We start from the raw sequence: 20,112 nt of genomic DNA on the forward strand, positions 1-20,112 counted from the left end.
AAAAAAAAAGCAACTGGGAGGGGAAACTCGGCACTTTTCTTCCTTCACCACCTTCCTGAGGAAGGAGAAAAGTCTCCACGCATGGAAAATAATATAACAAACGCTCTTGAAATTTCAGACGTGTTTTTGGATTGCTTTGAGGGGCATTTCGTGGGCAGAAAAGTAATACTCCCCTTTTATCCCATAAATCTAGAAAGACCGAGATCACTCAGAAAGTTTCCTTCTGAATCGTCTGGGCTTCCTGGAGCTGTGGACTCCTCCTCTAGACCCTCACCTGCAGGGACAGCGTGTTCCTCTGGGAAGGCTTGCCCACAAGCCCCTGCTCTTTGCGCTTCTTGAACTTTCGGAAGTACTCTTGGATCAGGAAAGTGGCGTAAAACTTGCCAACTGTGACCTCATCATCTAATACGTACAAAGAAAGGAAAGAGAATTAAAGAGTATCAGGAAAATGGAGTTGGACATTAATTTTTTAATATTCAAATTTTAAATTTCTTTTTTAAGAGGCTTTATTTACAGGGTTCAAAAAGAAAAAAAAATAAAGCACTGATGGGTATTTACTGAAAAGTTTTGCTCTTACCGCACTGATATCTGCCTTATTTCTATCGCCCAGTAATTAACCAGATATATTAATTTTTGTATTATTTGTCTAGAGAATCTTACTGTAGCACAAGGAACTATATGTTGTTTATTTCTCTGGTGTTATAGAAAAAGGAACATATTGACAATGTTGTCCCCTCCTTGCTTTTTTCACTTAAGTGACACTGTTAGCTTTTATTTGATTCCATTGTTTGAAGTGGCCATTATGCATTGGCCAGGCCCCCTAAGGTGCACATGAGTTGAAGGGATGGGTTAATGAAAGGGAATGCCTTCTTTCTAAGTCTGAATTTTTTTTTCTCAAACCAGTTATGATGGTGTTTTCTTACTAGATGATTTGCTTGGACCTCGGGACTGCTGGGCACCCCAAGACTAGGCACGATGTAAATAATCTCCATCTCAGGAATGGATCAGATTGTGGAGAAGCCAGGAAGTCTCCAAGGGAAACATTTCATGTCCGATAAGCAGCCCCTTTGCTCCATCTCTTAGCTATTTGCAAAGAAAGAGTAATGGTTTCCCTACTCTAGCTGTCCCTTGAGAATAGCCACATTCATGGTAGTGATGAACCCTCCACCTTGAGAGGGCATCACTGCAGGAGGAGAAAACCCATGAGCCCCGTCTGCATGGCTGGGGAAAGAGAGTGAAGACTGGAGTCCCTCAGCCCTGAATTTGGAGTCCAAATCTGCTAAGTATTTGCCATGTGACCTTTAGTCAGCTACTTTGCTTCTAAAACGTTTAGTTCCTTACATAAACTCCACAGGATGGCTGTAAGAATTGATAAATGTACATAAAGCATTAGATGGTATACTGTCTATTTAGGTAACGCTTTATGTAGTCTTGCTTTCTTTTTGGGAAGTGGTCCTCAGCAGCAGTGAAAAAACCTGTGGTGCTCAACAGGGTTGAAATCATCTTATAAGGAATATTTTTTAAAAATCTGGGGCATTATTATTTAATTGTCACAGTGATTTGGGGCTGATGCTGACACAGGTTATTTTGCGAAAAAAAATTTTTGCAATAAATAATAGCTTAGCACTCTTACACTCTGCTAAATACCCATGCCAGGAAGCAGCCCACTTGTAATTACCCAAGCTTAGAGTCTTAACTCTGTTTTATAGATGAACACGTAACATTTTCTACATGATTTTAGTGTCTCCCGGACTCTTCCAGGAATACAAATGAGGGAGGGAGGGCACACTTTTGGGTTTGAACATGACGAACCAGGGCTTACATTTTGGAAGACTGTATCTCTAATAGTAATGCCTCTTGTGGCCTCTGAGTCACCATTATGTCTGACCCTTCTGTACCAGTCTGCTTTTGAAGCTATCACTCAAAGCCATGGGAATCTTATGCACGTATATGTATACATCTAAGCCTGTACAAGTATATATGATATCTAAACCTGTACAAGTATATATGTACACATGTGCATATATGTGTATAAATTCATGTACAGTGAAACTCATGATTGTAGAACTTGAGGGGACTGCTTTGATTGGGTTGCAAAAGTTTTCTGCCTTTGGAAGGATGCTGTTTTATCACTAGTCTATCATGTTTTATTTGTAGAAAATAGTTGAGTTTTCTTTTTCTGATAGGTTTCTACTTTACCCTTGTTCCTACATCTGCAGGTTATATTATACACACATTTCTTCAAATACATTTATTTGGTTCTAATATTTGTCTTTGACATAAATAAAATGCATCAGTTATAGTCCCAAAAACCTTTCTCACACATGAGTTTCTATGCACAACTGCATTATTTATGCAGGCAAGCTATTTGCAAAACAAAAAAAATTATATTCAGTGTTGCTTCATTTCTTTTAAATACAAACATTATTCTAAATAGACGTGGGCAAGAATTTCATTATATAACTTCTGTCATATTGTTGCATCTGAGCTTTTATATATTGAAATATATGTACTGATTTTAATAAGTGATCTTTTAAAAAATTAATATATTATCTTTCAGAGTGAAAGCATTATACAGATATTTTGGTAATCAGATATGTAGGAAGGTTATATTATCTATAGTTTTCATTTAGGTTTCTACAAGGGGCCTTATAAATTGTTAGTTACAAAAAGGGATTACAGGTTTGATGAGGTAGAACATGATATCTTAGGAGTGGCAAAAGAATTTCAACCAAGAAGCGCCCTCATGTGATTCTTCTTCAGAACTCTATTACTGTCACAGCGGTCAGCCCAGTGATTGAAAAGGAAACCTGTATTTTGTTATATTTCTTTGGAAGTTTTGTGAAATATCTAAGCATCAGAGGACATGGCTGGCCCCATCTGTATAAGGCAGATATCTAAGCATCAGAAGACTTGGCTGGCCCCATCTGTACAAGGCAGAATTGGATCAGATTTCAATCTAATGGGATACTCTGAATCTGAGTTTAAGAAGGCCATCAGACCTCAGTCCCTTCTAACAAATAGGGCCTTTGAGTCCTACAGCAAAGTCTGAGGAAGAAGGTCCCGGAAAGCCCAGTAGACTCAAGAACACAAGCCTCACAGGCTATTTCCCCAGTTTTGAAGGTGTCATAGCTGGAGAACGGATTGGCAGAGAAATGCCAGGGTGGTTAAGTGTTGGTGTTGGAACCGGGGGACACTCACCACCTGCAGGGGGCACCACCTGGTCCAGCAGCTTCATGCTGGTCCGCTTCCATATCTTCTTGATTATTGCACGCAGTTCTTCATTGGCTTGTTCTAGGTTCCCTGAGGGAAGGGAGATGCAAAGCTGAAAATTATTGTCAGGATTTGGAAGGCTGCCCAGTGGGCTAGTCGCACTGAATACAATAGGAAACCACTCCTGGGGGCATTTTGTCCACAAATGTCCCTGATTGGTCTGTTTCATTTTCTTTCCCCCATTCTTCTTTTGTTCCAGGTCTTTTCATTTTCCACCTCCTTCCTCTTTATATATCTCTGTTCTATTTCCTTTCCTTTTCCCTTCTGCTGCTTGTTCAATTATACTGCTCTTTCTCTCCCGCCTGCCTGCTTCTAATGCCAGCCAGTAGCATCTTGCCACCTCCACCATGCTGCTTTTCTTGATAGGGAGTGCAGGTGCCCAGGCAGCTCCACCTATACCCACTCACCCATCCACTGAACCACCTTCCTTGTTGGGCAGTAAGAGGGCTGCTACTATAGGTAGCATTTTCGTAAACTGCTTTGGGCTTTCTGAGGGGAAAAGTGCTGACTGGAAAGAATGAGTTCCTCTGGCAAATCTATCAAATCAAATAAAACCAAATAAAATCTTCTCTCTCTCTCTCTCATCTATCTATCTCTGTGCTAAGTTTTGCAATGGTTCATTAGTGTTAGGTGCTTTCAAGTTGTCTGGATTCCTGAGGATATTACGCACAGCAGAATGGAACATTGCTGGGTCCTGAACCAGCTTCATAATCAATGATATGTCCAAGTCTACTGTTGTGGCCATTATGTCTTTTCATCCCAGTGGAGGTTTCCCTCACTTTCACTGACCTTCTGCTTTATCAAACATGGTGATTGCTCCTTCCTGATGATACACCAAAAATAAGTGAATTTTAATTCTCAGACAATATTCTGTGATGATAGAATTCCACACAATCAATGATTTTTTCATAGCAAATACCTTTTATAAGAAACATAAACACAGGCTATACAAGTGGATTTCACCTGATGGTATGCACAGGAATCAGACAGATTACATATGGGGAAGGAACCATTGGAGAAGTTCAATATCAGCAGTAAAAAGTAGGCCAGGTGCTGATTGCAGAACAGACTGTCAACTACACACATACAAGTTCAAATTAAAGCTAAAGAAAGTAAAATCAAATCTACAGAAATAAAAATGTGACCCTGCGTTTATCCCACCTGAATTTAAAAACCAACTCAGGAACAGACTTGAGGCCTTGAACAGTAATAAACAAAGACCAGATGAGGTGTGGAAGGACATCAAGATTATCATCCACAAAGAATGCAAAATGTCATTCTAAAGACAGAAGAAGAAAAGACCAAAATGGATATAAGAAGAGACTCTGAATATTGTGTTAGAGCGCCAAGAAGCCAAAGAAAAGGGAAGAAATCAAGAAGTTAAGGAGCTGAAAAGAAGATTTCAAAGGGCTACTTGGGAAGTAATATAATGAAATCTGAAGGAACTAAAGAACAAATACAAACCATGAGTTGCAATGCTTAAGGATGCTGTGGGCAGACTACTGAATGATGCAGGAAGCACTACAAGAAGATGGGAGTATACCCAGTCACTGTACCAACAAGAATTGGATGACACAGAAGAATTTCAAGCAATGACATATGATCAAGAGCCAATGGTGATGAAGGAGGAAGATCAGGCTGCTCTGAAGGGACTTGGCAAAAAAAAAAAAAATAAGGCCCCAGGAAACGATGGAATACCAATTGACATATTTAAATAAACTGCCCAGGATGTGCTCAGCAGATTTCACCAAGAAATCAGAAAGACAACCAGCTGGCCATCTGACTGGTAGAGAGCCATATTTATTCCCATTCCAAAGAAACATGACCCAACAGAGTGTGGAAATTATCAAACAATATCACTCATATCACACAAAAGTAAAATCCTGCTGAAGGTTTTTTAAAAACAACTGGAACAGTAGATTGACAGAGACCTACTAGAAATACAAGCTGGGTTTAAAAGAGGTTATAGCACTAGAGATAATATTGCCAGTGTCAGATGGATCTTGACAGAAAACAAAAAGTGCCAGAGAAATGTCTATCTATGTTTCATTGACTATGCAATGTCATTTGACTATATAGATCACAACAATTTGTGGCTAACCTTGAGAAGAATGGGAATCTTAGAATACTCGATTGTACTCATGTGAAACCTATACTTGGACAAGGAAGCAGTTCTCAGAACAGAGCAAGGAAACATTGCATGGAAAAGGTGTCAGGGATGCATCCTGTCTCTGTACCTTTTCAATCTATATGTAGAACAGATCATTCGGGAAGCAGACCTTTATGAGGAGGAATGTAGCAATACGATTGGAGATAAACTCAACAACAACCTACATTATGCTGATGACAGAGCCTTGCTTGCTGAAACTGAGGAGGAGCTGAAGCGCTTGCTGCTGTTCTGGTAAAGGACTGGAGTATATAACATCAAGAAGACAAGGATTCTCACCACTGGGCCAATTGGCAGCACCATGATGGAAGAGAGACTGAGGTTGTTAACAATTACAGCTTGCTTGGCTCCACAGACTTGGCACCAGCAGTGAGGAAATCAAAAGTTGAATAGCACTGGGAAAATCTGCTGTCAGAGACCTCTCCAGAGTACTGAAAACCAACTATGTCAGTCTAGAGACTAAGCTGCACCTGATCCAGGTCATGGTCTTCACAATGACTTGCTATGCATCAGAGAGCTGGACAATGACTAAGGATGACAGAAGAATTGATGTCTTTGAGTTGTGGAGCTGGAGAAGAGTCTTGAACATACCATGGATGGCCTAGAAAACAAATAAGTCTGTCTTGGAGAGGGTGAAACCAAGTTTCTCCTTGGAGGTTAGGATTTTGAAGCTCCATATCACATAATTTGGGCACGTGGCCAGGAGGGCCCTGTCCTTGGAGAAGGACATCATGCTCAGAAGGGTGGAGGGACAACACAGGAGTGGAAGACTCCGGATGAGATGGATTGATACAGTAACTGGGGCAATGGAGGTAGGTGTGTCAGAGTCAGTGGAACTGGCTTAGGACAAGAGAGGCTTCTGAGGTGTTGTACATAGGATCGCTGTGAGTTGCAGGAGTCTTGACAGCACATAACAACTACCTCAATTCTCATAAATAGATTGTCTTTCTATTATAAAGATCTTGCTTAATCTGGAAGCTCCATTGCAAACTATTTACCATGGGTGACCCTTCTGGTATTTAAAATACCAGCTGCATAGCATTCAGCATCACAGCAGCACAGAAGCCACCAAATTCAGAAGAAACAACAAAGAATGGTGGCTCCTTTGGGGAGGAGGTGACAATACCTAACTGTGAAGAAGGAATCAGAAAACACTGAATTCTGTGGTTCAGGCTGACACCCTGTTTGATCTCTTCTGGTCCTTCTTTCCTGAGCTACCTGTCCCATATAGCCTTTGGGTTACAGATTTTATAAAGGTGAAAAAGGAAAATGGAAACTTGAAGCTGTATGAGAGAAGTGGTATGAACCCTTTCAAGACCTATGATCCATACAGAACCACCAACATTTTTCACCTCTGAGCTTTAGTGGGAAGCGGCTATCCCATTTTACTGCATGACGCTCTCAGTTGTGAACTGCATAATTATGTGAATCTGAAGAAAGGGGCTACAGCCCACTAACCCCAACATTGAAGACCCTCAGAGCATACCAGTTGTAGAAAAATCTGTATGTATTACCTTAAATCTCCCCCTCCATTTCATTAAAAATAACTTCCATTACGGAAAACATGTAATTTTTTTTTTAATTAAAGAAAACAATTCAGTCTTTAAAAGGTTAGACTGGGGTCAAATTACTCCTAAGGTATCCAGTCCCCTGCCCGCATACAGATCCTCTATAATCCATGGGACTGTGAAAATGACGTAGAGTAGCTCTAACTTCTATGATTAAGTTGTGTTACAGGGCACATTCAACCTTAAAACAGATTATCCAGGTAGATCTGACTTAATCACATGTGCCCTTTCAAGTAGAGAGTTCGAATCATGTGAGGACAGAAGAGGGAGTCGTTTCCTGGAAGGAAGCAAATGCTTGCATTCTGTATTTATGGTGGAGACGAGATGCCTCCTGGAGTGGTGCTCCCAGGTAGCAGGAAAATAGGGAATTCAACAGCCACCAGAAAAGGAATTTTCTAACAGTTTGAATGAGCTTGGAAAAGAACAGCCAAAACTGACTAAATGAACATGGACATGGATTCTTCCAGAATCTCCAGAAGCGAGCACAGCCCAGTCAACGTCCCAGCATTGGCGCTGTGAGGACCCAGAGCATACTACCACCTGCGTCACGTCCAGACTCCTGAACAACAACACCTTCAGCTGATAAATGGTATTGCTTAAGGTACTACATTTGGGATGATTCATTCTTCAGTCATGGATAACGAACACAGGTTTGTTACATAGAAATGACAGGTGGGAGTTCTGGGGCCAGGCTGCCTGAACTCCGATGCTCCTTTGGGGTCATGTGGGAAAGCCAAGCAGAAGAAAAAAGACGTGGCCATGAAGAGGGTGTAGAAGACTGCTGAGTTTAAGACTCCACGGTTTAAGCAAGGTCTAACAGTTCCTGAAACCAGTGCACATGCCTAGGCATACCAGTTAAGGCGGTATTGTTATGCTGCTGTATGTATAATAGGATCAGACTATTGTGAGCTGTAGGGTTTTTACTGGCTAATTTTTGGAAGTAGATAGCCAGGCCTTTCTTTCTCATCTTAGTCTGGAACCTCTTTTGAAACTTTTCTAGCATTGTAGTTACATATAAGCCTCCACTGACAGATAGGTGGTGACCATAGTTGAGGTGCTTTGGCTGGGTATCCAAAACTTGAGTCTCCTGTATTGTTGCTATTAAGTGCCATTGAATTGATTCGAACTCATATTGATCTGAAGTACAAAGACTGAAACCTTGCCTGGTCCTGTGCCATGTGCCCCATCTGTGCTGTGTGTCAGGGCACAGTTACAGTCACTTTGTCAGTCCGTCTTGTTGAGAGTCTTCCTCTCTTTTGCTGATCCTCCACCTCTCCAAGCATGATATTTTTTCCCAAGGACTGATCCCATCCAGACAACATGTCCAAAGAATGTAAGATGAAGTTTCACCATCCTTGCCTCTAAGGAACACCCTGGTTGCTTTTCTTCCAAGATAGTCTTACTTATTATTTTGGCAGTTGATGGTGTATTTAATACTTTTTACCAATACCACAATTTAAATGCATAATTTCTTTAATCTTCCTTATTCATTGTCCAACTTTCACTTACATATGAAGAAACTGAAAAAAGTCATGGCTTAAGTCAAACATACCTTAGTCTTTAAATGGAAATCTTTGATCTTTAGCACTTTAAAGAGGTCCTCGACGGATCTGCCCAGTGCAATATGTTGCTTGATTCCTTGACTGTGACTATTATGGGTGTCAATTGTGAATCCAAGTGAAATGAAATCATTGGCAACCTCAAACTTTTCTGTCATGATAGAAACCAAATGTCTATTGATCCACTTGTGAGGATATCAGTTTTCCTAATGTTGAGATATAATCATATCAAAGGCTGTAGTTTTTATCTTCAGTAAATACTCTAAGTCTTTACTTTCTGTAAGCTATGTGATGGCAGTTGATGAGTCTTCCATCAACCCGTCACACTCTGTGCAGATTGAATAGGCATGGAAAAATTATATAACCCAGATACACACTTTTTCTGATTTTAAATCATGTAGTACTGCCTTGTTCTGTTCAAGTAACTGTTTCTTTATCTATGTACAGGTTTGGCATTAGCACAGTTAAGTGTTCTGGAATTCCCATTTATCTCAATGTTTTCCAAAATATATTATGATCCACAGTTGCATTTCTTTGCATAGTCAATAAAACACAAACATCTGTCTGATATTCTCTACTTTCAGCCAAGATTTACCCAACATCAACAATGATGTCCCTTGCTCCAAAACCTCTTCTGAAAATAGTTTGAATTTCTGGCAGCCCTCTGTTGACATACTTCTCTGTATGTTTTTTAATAATTGTCAGCAAGATTTTATTTGTATGTAATACTAATGATATTGTTTAGTAATACCCACATTCAGTTAGATCACTTTTTATTTGGAATGAAATCAAACTTTCCCAGTTTCTTGGTCAGGTAGCTGTCTTGATAACATGCCCAAAGTAAATGAGATGAAGCCTCATCATCCTTGCTTCTAAAAAAACACACTGGCTGCAGTTCTTCCAAGACAGATTTCTTTGTTCTTTTGGCAGTCCAAGACATATTCAGTACTTTTTGTTAAAACAATTAATTAGCATCGGTTCTTCTTTGATCTTCCTTGTTCATTGCCCGGCTTTCACATTCATATGAAGCAACTGAAAATCTAGCACTGAATTATATCTGTATTCTCTATATCATACTAGAAAACATTTCTAACCTATTAGAAAACACTCCTGCTTAATAAAATATTCAAACACACTTCTCTTCTAAAAGGATCTTTCCTATTTTTCAAGCCTCAACTTTTCATAATGATCTAGGCAATTGTGAAACTTAACTGAAATAATTCCATATCCTCTCAGTATTTTAAAATATTTCCTTCTATATTCTGATAATGTTGAATTTTTACCCATACTCTGTGATACTAGAAAACAGAGCTAGTTAAAGTATCCTCCCATCCTTCAAGTTTTAGAAAATAGTTTATTACCAATAATCACTCTTCACATATGATTTATGTAAGACTCATGGTTGCCCTCTTGTTTACCTAGGAGAAGACAAGACAAAATACTAGGACAGAGTAGATCTGCCCAAAAGGTTTCTGAGGCTGAAAATCTTTTGGGGAGCAGACTGCCACATCTTTCTCTTGTGGAGCAGCTAGTGCATTCAAACCCCGAACTTTCAGTTAGCAGCAGAGTGCTTTAGCCAGTGTACCACCAAGGCTCCTTTTGGCCAGACACAGACCCTCTCAGTTCCCATTCCTGGCCTATACATCAGTAACAAGCTTGCTCCCACTGACCAATCAGAAACAAAGTGCTTAGTAACTAAATTTTGGTTACACTTCTCTCCTTCCTCTAAGTCAACTAACTTGAGCTCACCCTCAACCTGGGTCCATAATACTTACTACTGTCAAGTCAACTCAGACACATAGGATGGAGTTCATCAGAGTTCTTAGGCTGTAACTCTTTAGGAACCAGAGTGCTCATCTTTGATTCACTGAATAGTAGGTGGGTTTGAATAGCTGACCTTTGGGTTGCAGACCAGCACTTAACCCGCTACACCACCAGGACTTCGGAGCCCAAGTACTATCTTTAAGGTCCATCTAAAAAGGCTGGCTCCAGTGCATATCATTCTGACTTAACATCTGATAACATCACCCCTTTGTCCCACTTGCCCACACCTGAGTTCTTCCTAGTTCTCTTTTCTCTCAGACTTCATGCAAACTGTGAGAATAAGAGTTCTATCAGTCCTCACCCCTTGACAGAGGAAGAAACACCTACTTCAGAGAGGCAGTGCTGTGTCCAAGTTTAATGCTAAGGCAAACAGTGTTCCCCTTGGAACCTTCATGTAAAAAACAAACCCAGACTTTGAGAAAGGAAGCCCCTACCCCTAGACTCTTTCGGAGTGTTTTTCTGCTTACAATAGACCCATCCCCCTAGGTAATAGTCTCTTTTTAAATAGAAAACAACCAATATAGTATGTTGTTGTTATGTGTTGTTGAGTTGCCTGCGACCTATAGCGACCCTAGGTAAAACAACTCTGTACCCATCCATGTCCTGAGCCCTTCTCACTAATCCGACACACCAACCCCCATTGCCCCAGTTACTTTATAAATCATCTCATCCAGGGTCTCCCTCTCCTGCATTGTCCCTCCATCCTTCCAAGCATGATTTCCTTCTCCAAGGACCAGTCTCTCCTGGTCACATGTCCTAAATATGAGAGATGGAGCTTCAAAATCCTAGCCTTCAAGGAGACACTTAGTTTCACCCTCTCCAAGACAGACCTATTTGTTTTCTTGGCAGTCCATGGTAGGTCCAAGACACTTCACCAGTTATACAACTTAAAGGCATTGATTCTTCTTCTGTCATCTTTAGTCAGTGTCCTACCCTCTGAAGTATAACAAGCAATTGCAAAGACCATGGCCTGGAGTAAGTGCACCTTTCTCTCTAAACTGACATCTTTGCTTTTCAGTACTCTGGAGAGGTCCCTGACAGCAGATTTTTCCCAATGCAATTCGTCTTTTGATTTCCTGACTGCTGGTGTTAAGAGTGTTGATTGTGGAACCAAGCAAGCTGTAATTGCTAACAACCTCAATCTCTTCTTCATCTAACATGATGCTGCCAATTGGTCCAGTGGTGAGAATCTTTGTCTTCTTGATATTGAGCTTCAATTCATATTACAGACAACAGTTCTTGACTTTGTAGAGCAAGCACTTCAGGTCTTCTTCAGTTTCAACAAGGAAGGTTGTATCATCTGCATATCATAGGTTGTTGATGAGTCTTCTTCAATCTTGATGTCACACTCCTCCTCATAAAGGTCTGCTTTCTGAATTATCTGTTCTGTATACAGATTGAAAAGGTACAGGGACAGGATGCATCCCTGACACACTCCTTTCCTGATTTTGAATCATGCAGTGTTTCCTTGCTCTGTTCTGAGGACTGCTTCTTAATCCAAGTATAGGTTTTGCATAAGTACAATCAAGTGTCCTGGGATTCCCATTTTCCTCAAGGTTAGCCACAATTTACTGTGATCCACACAGTCAAATGCCTTTCCTTAGTCAATGGAAAACAGATATTCTCCTGGTACTCTCTGCTTTCTGCCAAGATCCATCTGACATTGGCAATAATGTCTCTAATGCCACAGCCTCTTCTAAAGCCAGCTTGTGTTTTTGGTAGTTCTCTGTCAATGCACCATTCCAGTCATTTCTGGATAATATTCAGCAGGATTTTGATAGTGTGTGATATTAGTGATATTGCTGGATAATTTACACACTCTGGCAGATCACCTTTTTTTAAAGAATGGGAATAAATATGGATCTCTTCCAGTCAGTTGGCCAAGTAGTTGTCCTCCAGATTTCTTGGCACAACTTGCTGAGCTCATCCAAGGCAGCATCTGTTTGTTGAACTACATCAATTGGTATTCCATCAATTCTTGGGGCTTTATTTTTTGCCAAGTCCTTCAGAGCAGCCTGGACTTCCTCCTTCATCACCATTGCAAAAATATGGAGTGCTTCACGAATTTGCATCTGATCCTTATGCAGGGTTAGTAGCTATCTTTTTCCTTTTTTAAAAAACCCACTTTATTGTATTATTGGTGAGAATTTATACAGTATATTAGATTTCCATTTGAAGATTTCTATACAGGATGTTCAGTAGAATTAAATTATTATCTCAGTCAGTGCTGTTGAGCCAGAACCAACTCATAGCTGGCTCTCCAAGTATGTTTTTAGTGGCTGTAAATTATTCAGGAGGAGAATGCCCATCGTTCTTCCTAGGAGCCCCTGGTAGAGTCAGAGCACCAGAGAGCCACTGCCTTTGCATTACCAGTGCAACTTCCTATCCACTACACCCCCAGAGTGATGTTTTTCACAATGTGTCAATATATCATTCATTGTTTGATGCTTTTCACATTTCTAGTACTCCAGTTTCTCTGTCCTCATTTTCTTATCTGTGCTGTAATACTTTTTTACCTTATGGATTCATACAGATTTTTAAAATGGTGCTGTGCAATCACAGGAAAGACCCTTTGTTTTATGTGCCTCTTTTTTTATTTAGCTGAAAGGAAATGGTTCAAGGTTCAAGAGTACTTTCAGGCAACAGTCTCAGGGAGTTCTCATCTAACTTTTTAAGGATTTGAGTTTATGTTCCACATTGTTCTCCCACTGTATGTAGGTCCATCTATTATCATGTGTGGCCCTGATCAGAACAGTCAGTAGTGACAGCCCAGTTCTTCTAGTCTCAGGGTACATGAGGCTGTGACTTGTGTAGGTGATTTCTTCTTAAAGACTTTGGGTTCCTTCTTCCTCTTTGCTGCTAATAAGTAGAGACTAACAGTTGTCTTTTAGATGGTCACTCACAGGCATCTAAGAACCTTCATACTATTCACTCAGTAGGATCAGAATGGGAACTTTGTGCTTCTAATAAGTTGTTCCAGGAGACAAAACTTTCCAACTCAGAAACCTATTCTTGCAAGGTGTTTGGTTCTGTCTGAGAAATATCTGTCACTGTGTTCTCTATTATCATATATGCATGCACACAGATTATAGATACTTCTGTCTGCCACATACATGTACTCACCTGTACCTACCAGACACATACACGTCTATACATTTTTTATGTGATAAGGCACTCATTTTTAGGATACTGTTGGTATTGTTGCCACATTATATATGCCATGTTCTTTAGCATAGGCATCTTTTTCTCTTGTGTACTTTATAATGACATCATTCATTTGGTTATGCTCTGCCCATTATGCCCAAATTCCATGCTACTCTTCCCATCACCAGAATAGTAACCACCAATGAACACTGGTTACAAGGTTATAGCTATACCGGTCTTTCTTTAAAAGTGGAATCATACAGTATTTATCATCCTTATGCGAGTGACTTATTTCACTTAGTAGTAACTCTCTGGCTCTAGCCATATTGGTGTTTTGTTTTAGTTTTTTAGCCACATTAGGTTTTCTGGCCTCTTCATTCTTTAGGCTCTTTAGGCTACATGCAATGCCACTGCATGCATGTACCACATTTTGTTTATACATTTATCTACTACTAAATGACATTTAGACTACATTTTTTTTTGGGGGGGAGGGTAGTGTTAATAATGCTGTGAAAGACAGTATTTATCTACCTTAAGTATTATAGTCTGTTTAGGGGATTGTAGTGATGTTGTATTTACAGTATTGTATCAGTAATTGTAACTTCATTCCTTAAGGGAAAAACTTCCTTCCTCTTCCTGAACATAAATGTGATAATATTCTTTGCAGAAAATCTGGAAAATAACAAAAGCAAAAGGAGAAGGTAAAAGTCACCGTGGATTCAACCATGCCGTGATGACAACTGCGTGCGTGCCAGCTTCTCAGGGATGCAGTAACAAAATATCACAAGCTGTGTGGCTTCTCAGAACAGGACTAACAGTCCACACCCATGTGTCAGTGAGTCCAGATGCGCTCCAAAGTCTCTAGAGGAATACCCTTTCTTGCCATTCCCACATGCTCCTTGGCTTGTAGACGAACAAGTACAAGGGAGGGGCAAGTCACCGTTAGGCCTCACGAGAGCCAGGGAACTTGCCCGGTCATATCTTTGATGGCTTCCACGAACCAAAGCTCCAACAGCCACTAACCAGTAGTGGGAACCCCAACATCAACTTTACAAGCTTTTATATGTGAAATCATGTTGGTATTCTAAGTGAGGGGACAGCATAAACCCCATTTTTTATAAACCCCCATTAATGCCAGAAGCAGAACTGGGCCATAAGAATTCTTAGCTTAAGGCAAACACAAATGCCCTGGGTAAAGTCTTATCTGACCTTGCAAAGTAAAGAATTAACTAGTGTCTACGTGACACAAAAAGAGTAAAGGCGGGCAAAGTAGCCAGCTCGTCAAAAGCTGACCCACATGACTGATCCCCCGACCCACCAATCATGATCTCAATCTCCCCGCCCTGACAGTGGCACCCAGGAAAGCCATAAAAGCAATTGTGGAGAGGGACTCGGGGCTTTTTCCCTCGCCACCTTCCTACTGAGGGAGAAAGTCTCCACATGTGAACTTTAATAAAACGCTCTTGAATTTTCAAATGTGTGACTGGATATCCTTTGAGGGACATTTCGTGGGCAGAACACTAAGTATAGCCTCTTGCTTGTTTCAGCTGTGGCCATGGTACAGCAGACTATTTTGGGGACCATTCTGATGATTTCCCTCATTCTGGAATGATTTCTCTGTCTTGTTTGTATCTTAATAAAAGTACCTATAGAAGATGTTTGAATCTGGGATGTCTTTTGGAACAAAATTGTAACATTTTGCTTCCTCCTTTACGCCAGTGCTTTCTTGATCTCGGGCTCTTGCAAGGGTCTGACGATTTTCAGCTTTGGCTGCACTAGCAGTGCTGCTCTGAGGGCCCAGCCTCTTGGGAGTGTGCCGCTAACCCAAAGCTGCGCCTCTTTGGCAGTTTGAATCCACAAGCAGTTCTGAGGGAGAACGTTGGGAAATCTCCTTGCAGGTTATACACAGCCTTGGAAACCCAGTGGAAGATGAGCTATGCAAGGGTTCTGACTGGAAGGCAATGACATGAGCAAAGGTTATAGAGCTGGCACAGAATCGGGCAGGTCTCGGTGTCTTGTGCATATCAGGGCTGCTATGAGTCAGAGCTGACTTGACGGCACTGGACAAAAGTATGTGGAGTTTTGGATCTGTCTTTTATAAGGAGAGCTTCATCTGTTCTCTGCTGGCTTCACTGACATGAGGCTTTTTTTCTTCTGGGTAGAATTTGGATTCTGTGTCTTTCTGTTCTGTTTATAAACATTGTGTTAAGGGCCAGAGAGAATAGAGGATAAGTGGAGACTATGGTCTAAGGAAGAAGCAGGAAAACAAACTAGGGTCAGCAGCAACTGCTGCAAGGGCAGCGGCCATGCGTGAACTCGCTCCTTACTCCCAGTCCCCATAGTCCTGGAACTGAGGGCACCATGCCGTTGGGGAAGCGTAGCACCTTCCATGACCTTGGAGAACACCTGGGAAAGAGTTGCCTCTCACATCAATCAGAAAAAGCCACCATGCGTTTATTATGGCTTTGTTAACAATATCAAGGAGTTGGAAACAACCTAAGTGCCCATCAACAAATGAATGGATAGAGAAGCTGTGGTATATTCACACAAAGGAATACTACGCTGCATTGAAAAACAAGGAACTCATGCAAAATTATTCAAAGTGGGTGACCCTGGAGGACATTATGCTGAGTGAAATATCTCATTCACAAAAGACAAATACTACACAGTATCACTGTTGTAAAACGGGACTGACATTGGGGTTGGGGGGAGACTGAGAAAGATGGGTTCAATTATGTATACTACATTGAAACAGATGAGGGAGAGAACTGTTTAAAAGGGATATGTGATTAGGTATTTTTGTTATGACAGGAATCTAGAACGAAGGCTGCATAGTGGAGTGGACTTGGGGTGAGGAATTGTAAAATAATGAAAGAATTTTTCCTTTACTTTTCAAAGAGAAGAGTGTACTTGGGGGGAGGGGTGGGCAGGGAGAAAAATGCAACAATGAATGAATGGAAATCCAAAGCCTCTGTAAAGTCTCATTAAAATTAATAATAATTTTTTTAAAAAAAAGAGAACACCACCAATTAAAAAGGCAAAAATTTGAGATTTAGAGCACTGTTGCAGTTAGGACTACTGAAAGAGGCAAATGAATAGTGAAAAGACCCCGTAAATACTGGAACTCTTACCCTAGACGGATGTTCCTTCTCACTTGTGAGAGGGGGCCCACCTCTTTAACTCTTAGATGGTGTGCTGTGCTTAGCTATATGTATTTCTTTCTTCTTCTTCCACCATAAGACTGGCTACTATTCATCTTTATGAGAGCCTGTCTGTGGCCACCTTCTCCAGAGAGTACTTGCTAGTGCTCTGTGAGGCTTTCCATCTTGGGCATCTTCTACACTGCTCCTGGAACCTAACAGTCTGCTCCCAGGCAGCTTTGTGTGGGTTTCTGGAATTAAAATATCTATTAAACCCTGATGCCATGCATATATGTGCATATCACACATCAGTGAGGTGTGCTTCTAAGAATCTATCTTTGGATGAAACTCTGAGAAATCAAATACAACACTTCATTGTTGGCTCATGCTGCTGTCTGATTTATTGTGCATTCTGGGGTGGATTCACCTAGTTCATGCAAGGAAACTTTTCAAGGGTCACAAGCAAAAGGTCCTGACCAGTTTTGCAGTGACTTTAAAACTCTTGTTGTTGTTGTTGTTATGTGTTGTTGAGTCACCTGTGACTCATAGTGACCCTATGTACAACAGCCCTAAACCCTGCTTTATCCTGTGCCATTCTTACTGTCTCTGACAAACCTACCCCATTATACCAGTCACTGAATCAATACATCTCATTGAGTGTCTTCCTCTCTTGTGCTGTCGCTCCACCCTCCCAAGCATGACATCTCTCTCCCAGGACTGGTTCCTCCTTGCAACATGTCCAGAGTATGTCAGACGAAGCTTCAGAATCCTTGCCTCCAAGGAGCAGTCTGGTCTCATCCTCTCTCGGATGAACTTGTTAGTTCTCCTAGCAGTCCATGGTATATTCAATGCTCATCCTTCATCATTATCCAGCCTTCTGATGCATAGCAAGTAATTGCAAAGACCATGGCCTGCATTAGGCACACCTTAGTCTCCAGACTGACATCATTGCTCTTCAGTACTTTGGAAAGGTCTCTGACAGCAGACTTTTCCAATGCAATTTGTCTTTTAATTTTCTGGCTGCTGGTGCTAAGAGTGTTGACTGTGGAGTAAAACCAACTGAAGCTGTCAACAATCTCAATCTCAAACCATCTATCATGCTGCTGCCAATTGGCCCAGTGGTGAGAATCTTTGTTTTCTCGATGTTGAGTTTCAATCTCTATTGAAGGTTGCAGTCCTTGACCTTCTCCAGCAAGCGCTTTAGGTCCTCTTAGTTTCAGCAAGCAGGGTTGTGTCATCTGCATAACGCAGATTGTTGATGAGTCTTCCTCAGGTTCTGATGCCACATTTCTCCTCATAAAAGCCCAGCCTCCTGGATAATCTGTTCTGCATATAGATTGAAATGGGGAGATAGGACATATCCACGGCATATACCCTTCCCAATTTTGAACCATGCAGTGTTGCCTTGCTCTGTTGCTTGCTAAAATGGAAGCTGAGAACAACTTGAAAAGATCAGACTTGTATCTTGGCACCTTTGGGGTGAGGGTTTTAACATTAGTTTTGTGGGAGATCTCCAGGAATTTCAAATAAACTGGCCTACAGTACTTCAGGTTATGTAGCTTTGCATACATGTATATATGCGTGTTGCTTTGTTTTGTTTATCACGTCTTCAGAAGGTTACAGTGTTGTTGATTTGCTATATAATTGTATATACCAGCCTTAGAGATGGAGCGAGCAAGTGGTTCTCTCTCAAGATGGTGTTCACCTGGATGGAAACTGCCAGGAAGTCAGTTCTTTCTAAACATCAGTTCAGGACAGAAACTGCTTCTTGTGAATTCTTCTTAATTCTTATGAATTAAGCTCTAACAATTGCTCTAAGACAGACTGTTATATCTGAAAGTGCACTGAAAAAAATTATTATTTTAATTGGTATAGTGAGGCACTATAAAAAGAAACAAATTATTCTAAATTGCCTTTTCTAGAAAAATCTTATCAAGCATAGTTAAGATGATGAAAAGATAATCTTTATCTCTGGATGGTGTTGTTAAATTAGATAACATTTCTTCAGGGAACTAACTGATTTAGTTTAATGATAAGTGAATTCATTTTGACAAGGTTTTTGTGCTTGTGACAACTTTGAAAGCAAGATCTCTCCAAATAAATGAAGTTAGATAGAGTGTGTTTAGTTTGTAGATTTTGTCTTAAGGGGTGGGTGAAGCCCAAGAAATTAGTTATCTTTGGAAGTACCCAGGCTATGATTTGTTCACATACAGATTCTCTTCATTACACAGAAAATTCTGGAGGTTTTATCTGGGCAGAATTTTGCAGCCAAGTTCTCCTGGAATGGTCTAAGGATATGTTTTCTCCATTACATGGAAAAGCTTGAAATTATCCATATCAGTTTAGTAGTTTAGACAGATACCATATGGAATTTCTCAAAGGTCAAGGATCAGAGAAGAAAGATCCTCAACAAGATAGATTGATAGAAATTAACATTTTTTTTAAATGAACTGGGGACAAAGTAGGATGGAAAATGAGCAATAATGAATGAATGAAAATCCAACTATCCTGTTAATTATTGTTAACAATCACAATTATAATAATAAACAGATTTACAGACTGACTGTAACAATGGGCTGGGCATGGCTGAGACTGTAAATATGGAGTAGTATCTGGCAAGGTTTATATCTACTGTACACAGGGTTATATGCACTGATGCCGATTTGAGAGCACATGAAAGTAACAACAATAATGTCTAGAAATTTAAATTTAAAGTTAGAAAAAAGAAAGGAAACAGTAAAAGTTTGAATGAAAATTCAGAATAACTTTAACACTAATTATGTTTGTGGCATATTGATAATTTCAAGATCTTTAATTTGCTGGTATTCACTGTAATTTTAAAGTTCACATACTTTTTGGTTTTTAGAGAAAGAATATCCATATCCAGGTCTACCATTTAGTATATTCATCTTTGCCATTTAAAGGGTCATAATGAGTTTTGAGTTTAATAAGATATAAATAATGGAGGCAATGTTTAAGAGGCTTATTAAAAGACAGTATTTTAATATGGTCAAAGTTTTACCTGTGCCTAAAGTTCAGTAATTTAATTAGAGATCTTTAGGAGCTTTAATTTGGATAACATTTAAAACAAAGAATTTCATTTCTTGGCTTGGCATTAAAGTAAAGAGACTCTCTGGTTATTAGATTAGAATGTTAACTCTTTCTTTACAATCTGCCTCAAAGGCTGGCATTCTGTCTTATTCTAAGATTCCTGAGTAAGTAAAGTATAGTTTTAAGAAAAGCTAAGGTTTTTGTCTATCTGTGTTTCATTGACTATGCAAAGGCATTTGACTGTGTAGATCATAACAAACTATGGTTGACTCTGAGAAGAATGGGAATCCCAGAACACTTGATTGTTCTAATGCGAAACTTATACTTGGACCAGGAGGCAGTCATCAGAACAGAGCAAGGGAACACTGCATGGTTCAAAATTGGGA

General features: G+C 40.2%; 1 protein-coding gene across 1 annotated transcript in view; it reads right to left on the reverse strand.

Moving 5' to 3' along the window:
* The window catches only part of CACNA1C (calcium channel, voltage-dependent, L type, alpha 1C subunit), an 847,113-nt gene that overhangs the window by 16,409 nt on the left and 810,592 nt on the right, over window positions 1-20,112 (reverse strand). The window contains exons 41-42 of the mRNA XM_006891374.1: window positions 3,202-3,303; window positions 275-402 (exon numbers count right to left, since the gene is read on the reverse strand). Coding sequence (XP_006891436.1) covers window positions 275-402; window positions 3,202-3,303 — 230 coding nt within the window. The remainder of the gene's footprint in view (window positions 1-274; window positions 403-3,201; window positions 3,304-20,112) is intronic.

The sequence above is a fragment of the Elephantulus edwardii genome, unplaced genomic scaffold (assembly GCF_000299155.1).
Source record: "Elephantulus edwardii isolate Elephantulus edwardi_28Jun2011 unplaced genomic scaffold, EleEdw1.0 scaffold00096, whole genome shotgun sequence".
Taxonomy (NCBI): domain Eukaryota; kingdom Metazoa; phylum Chordata; class Mammalia; order Macroscelidea; family Macroscelididae; genus Elephantulus; species Elephantulus edwardii.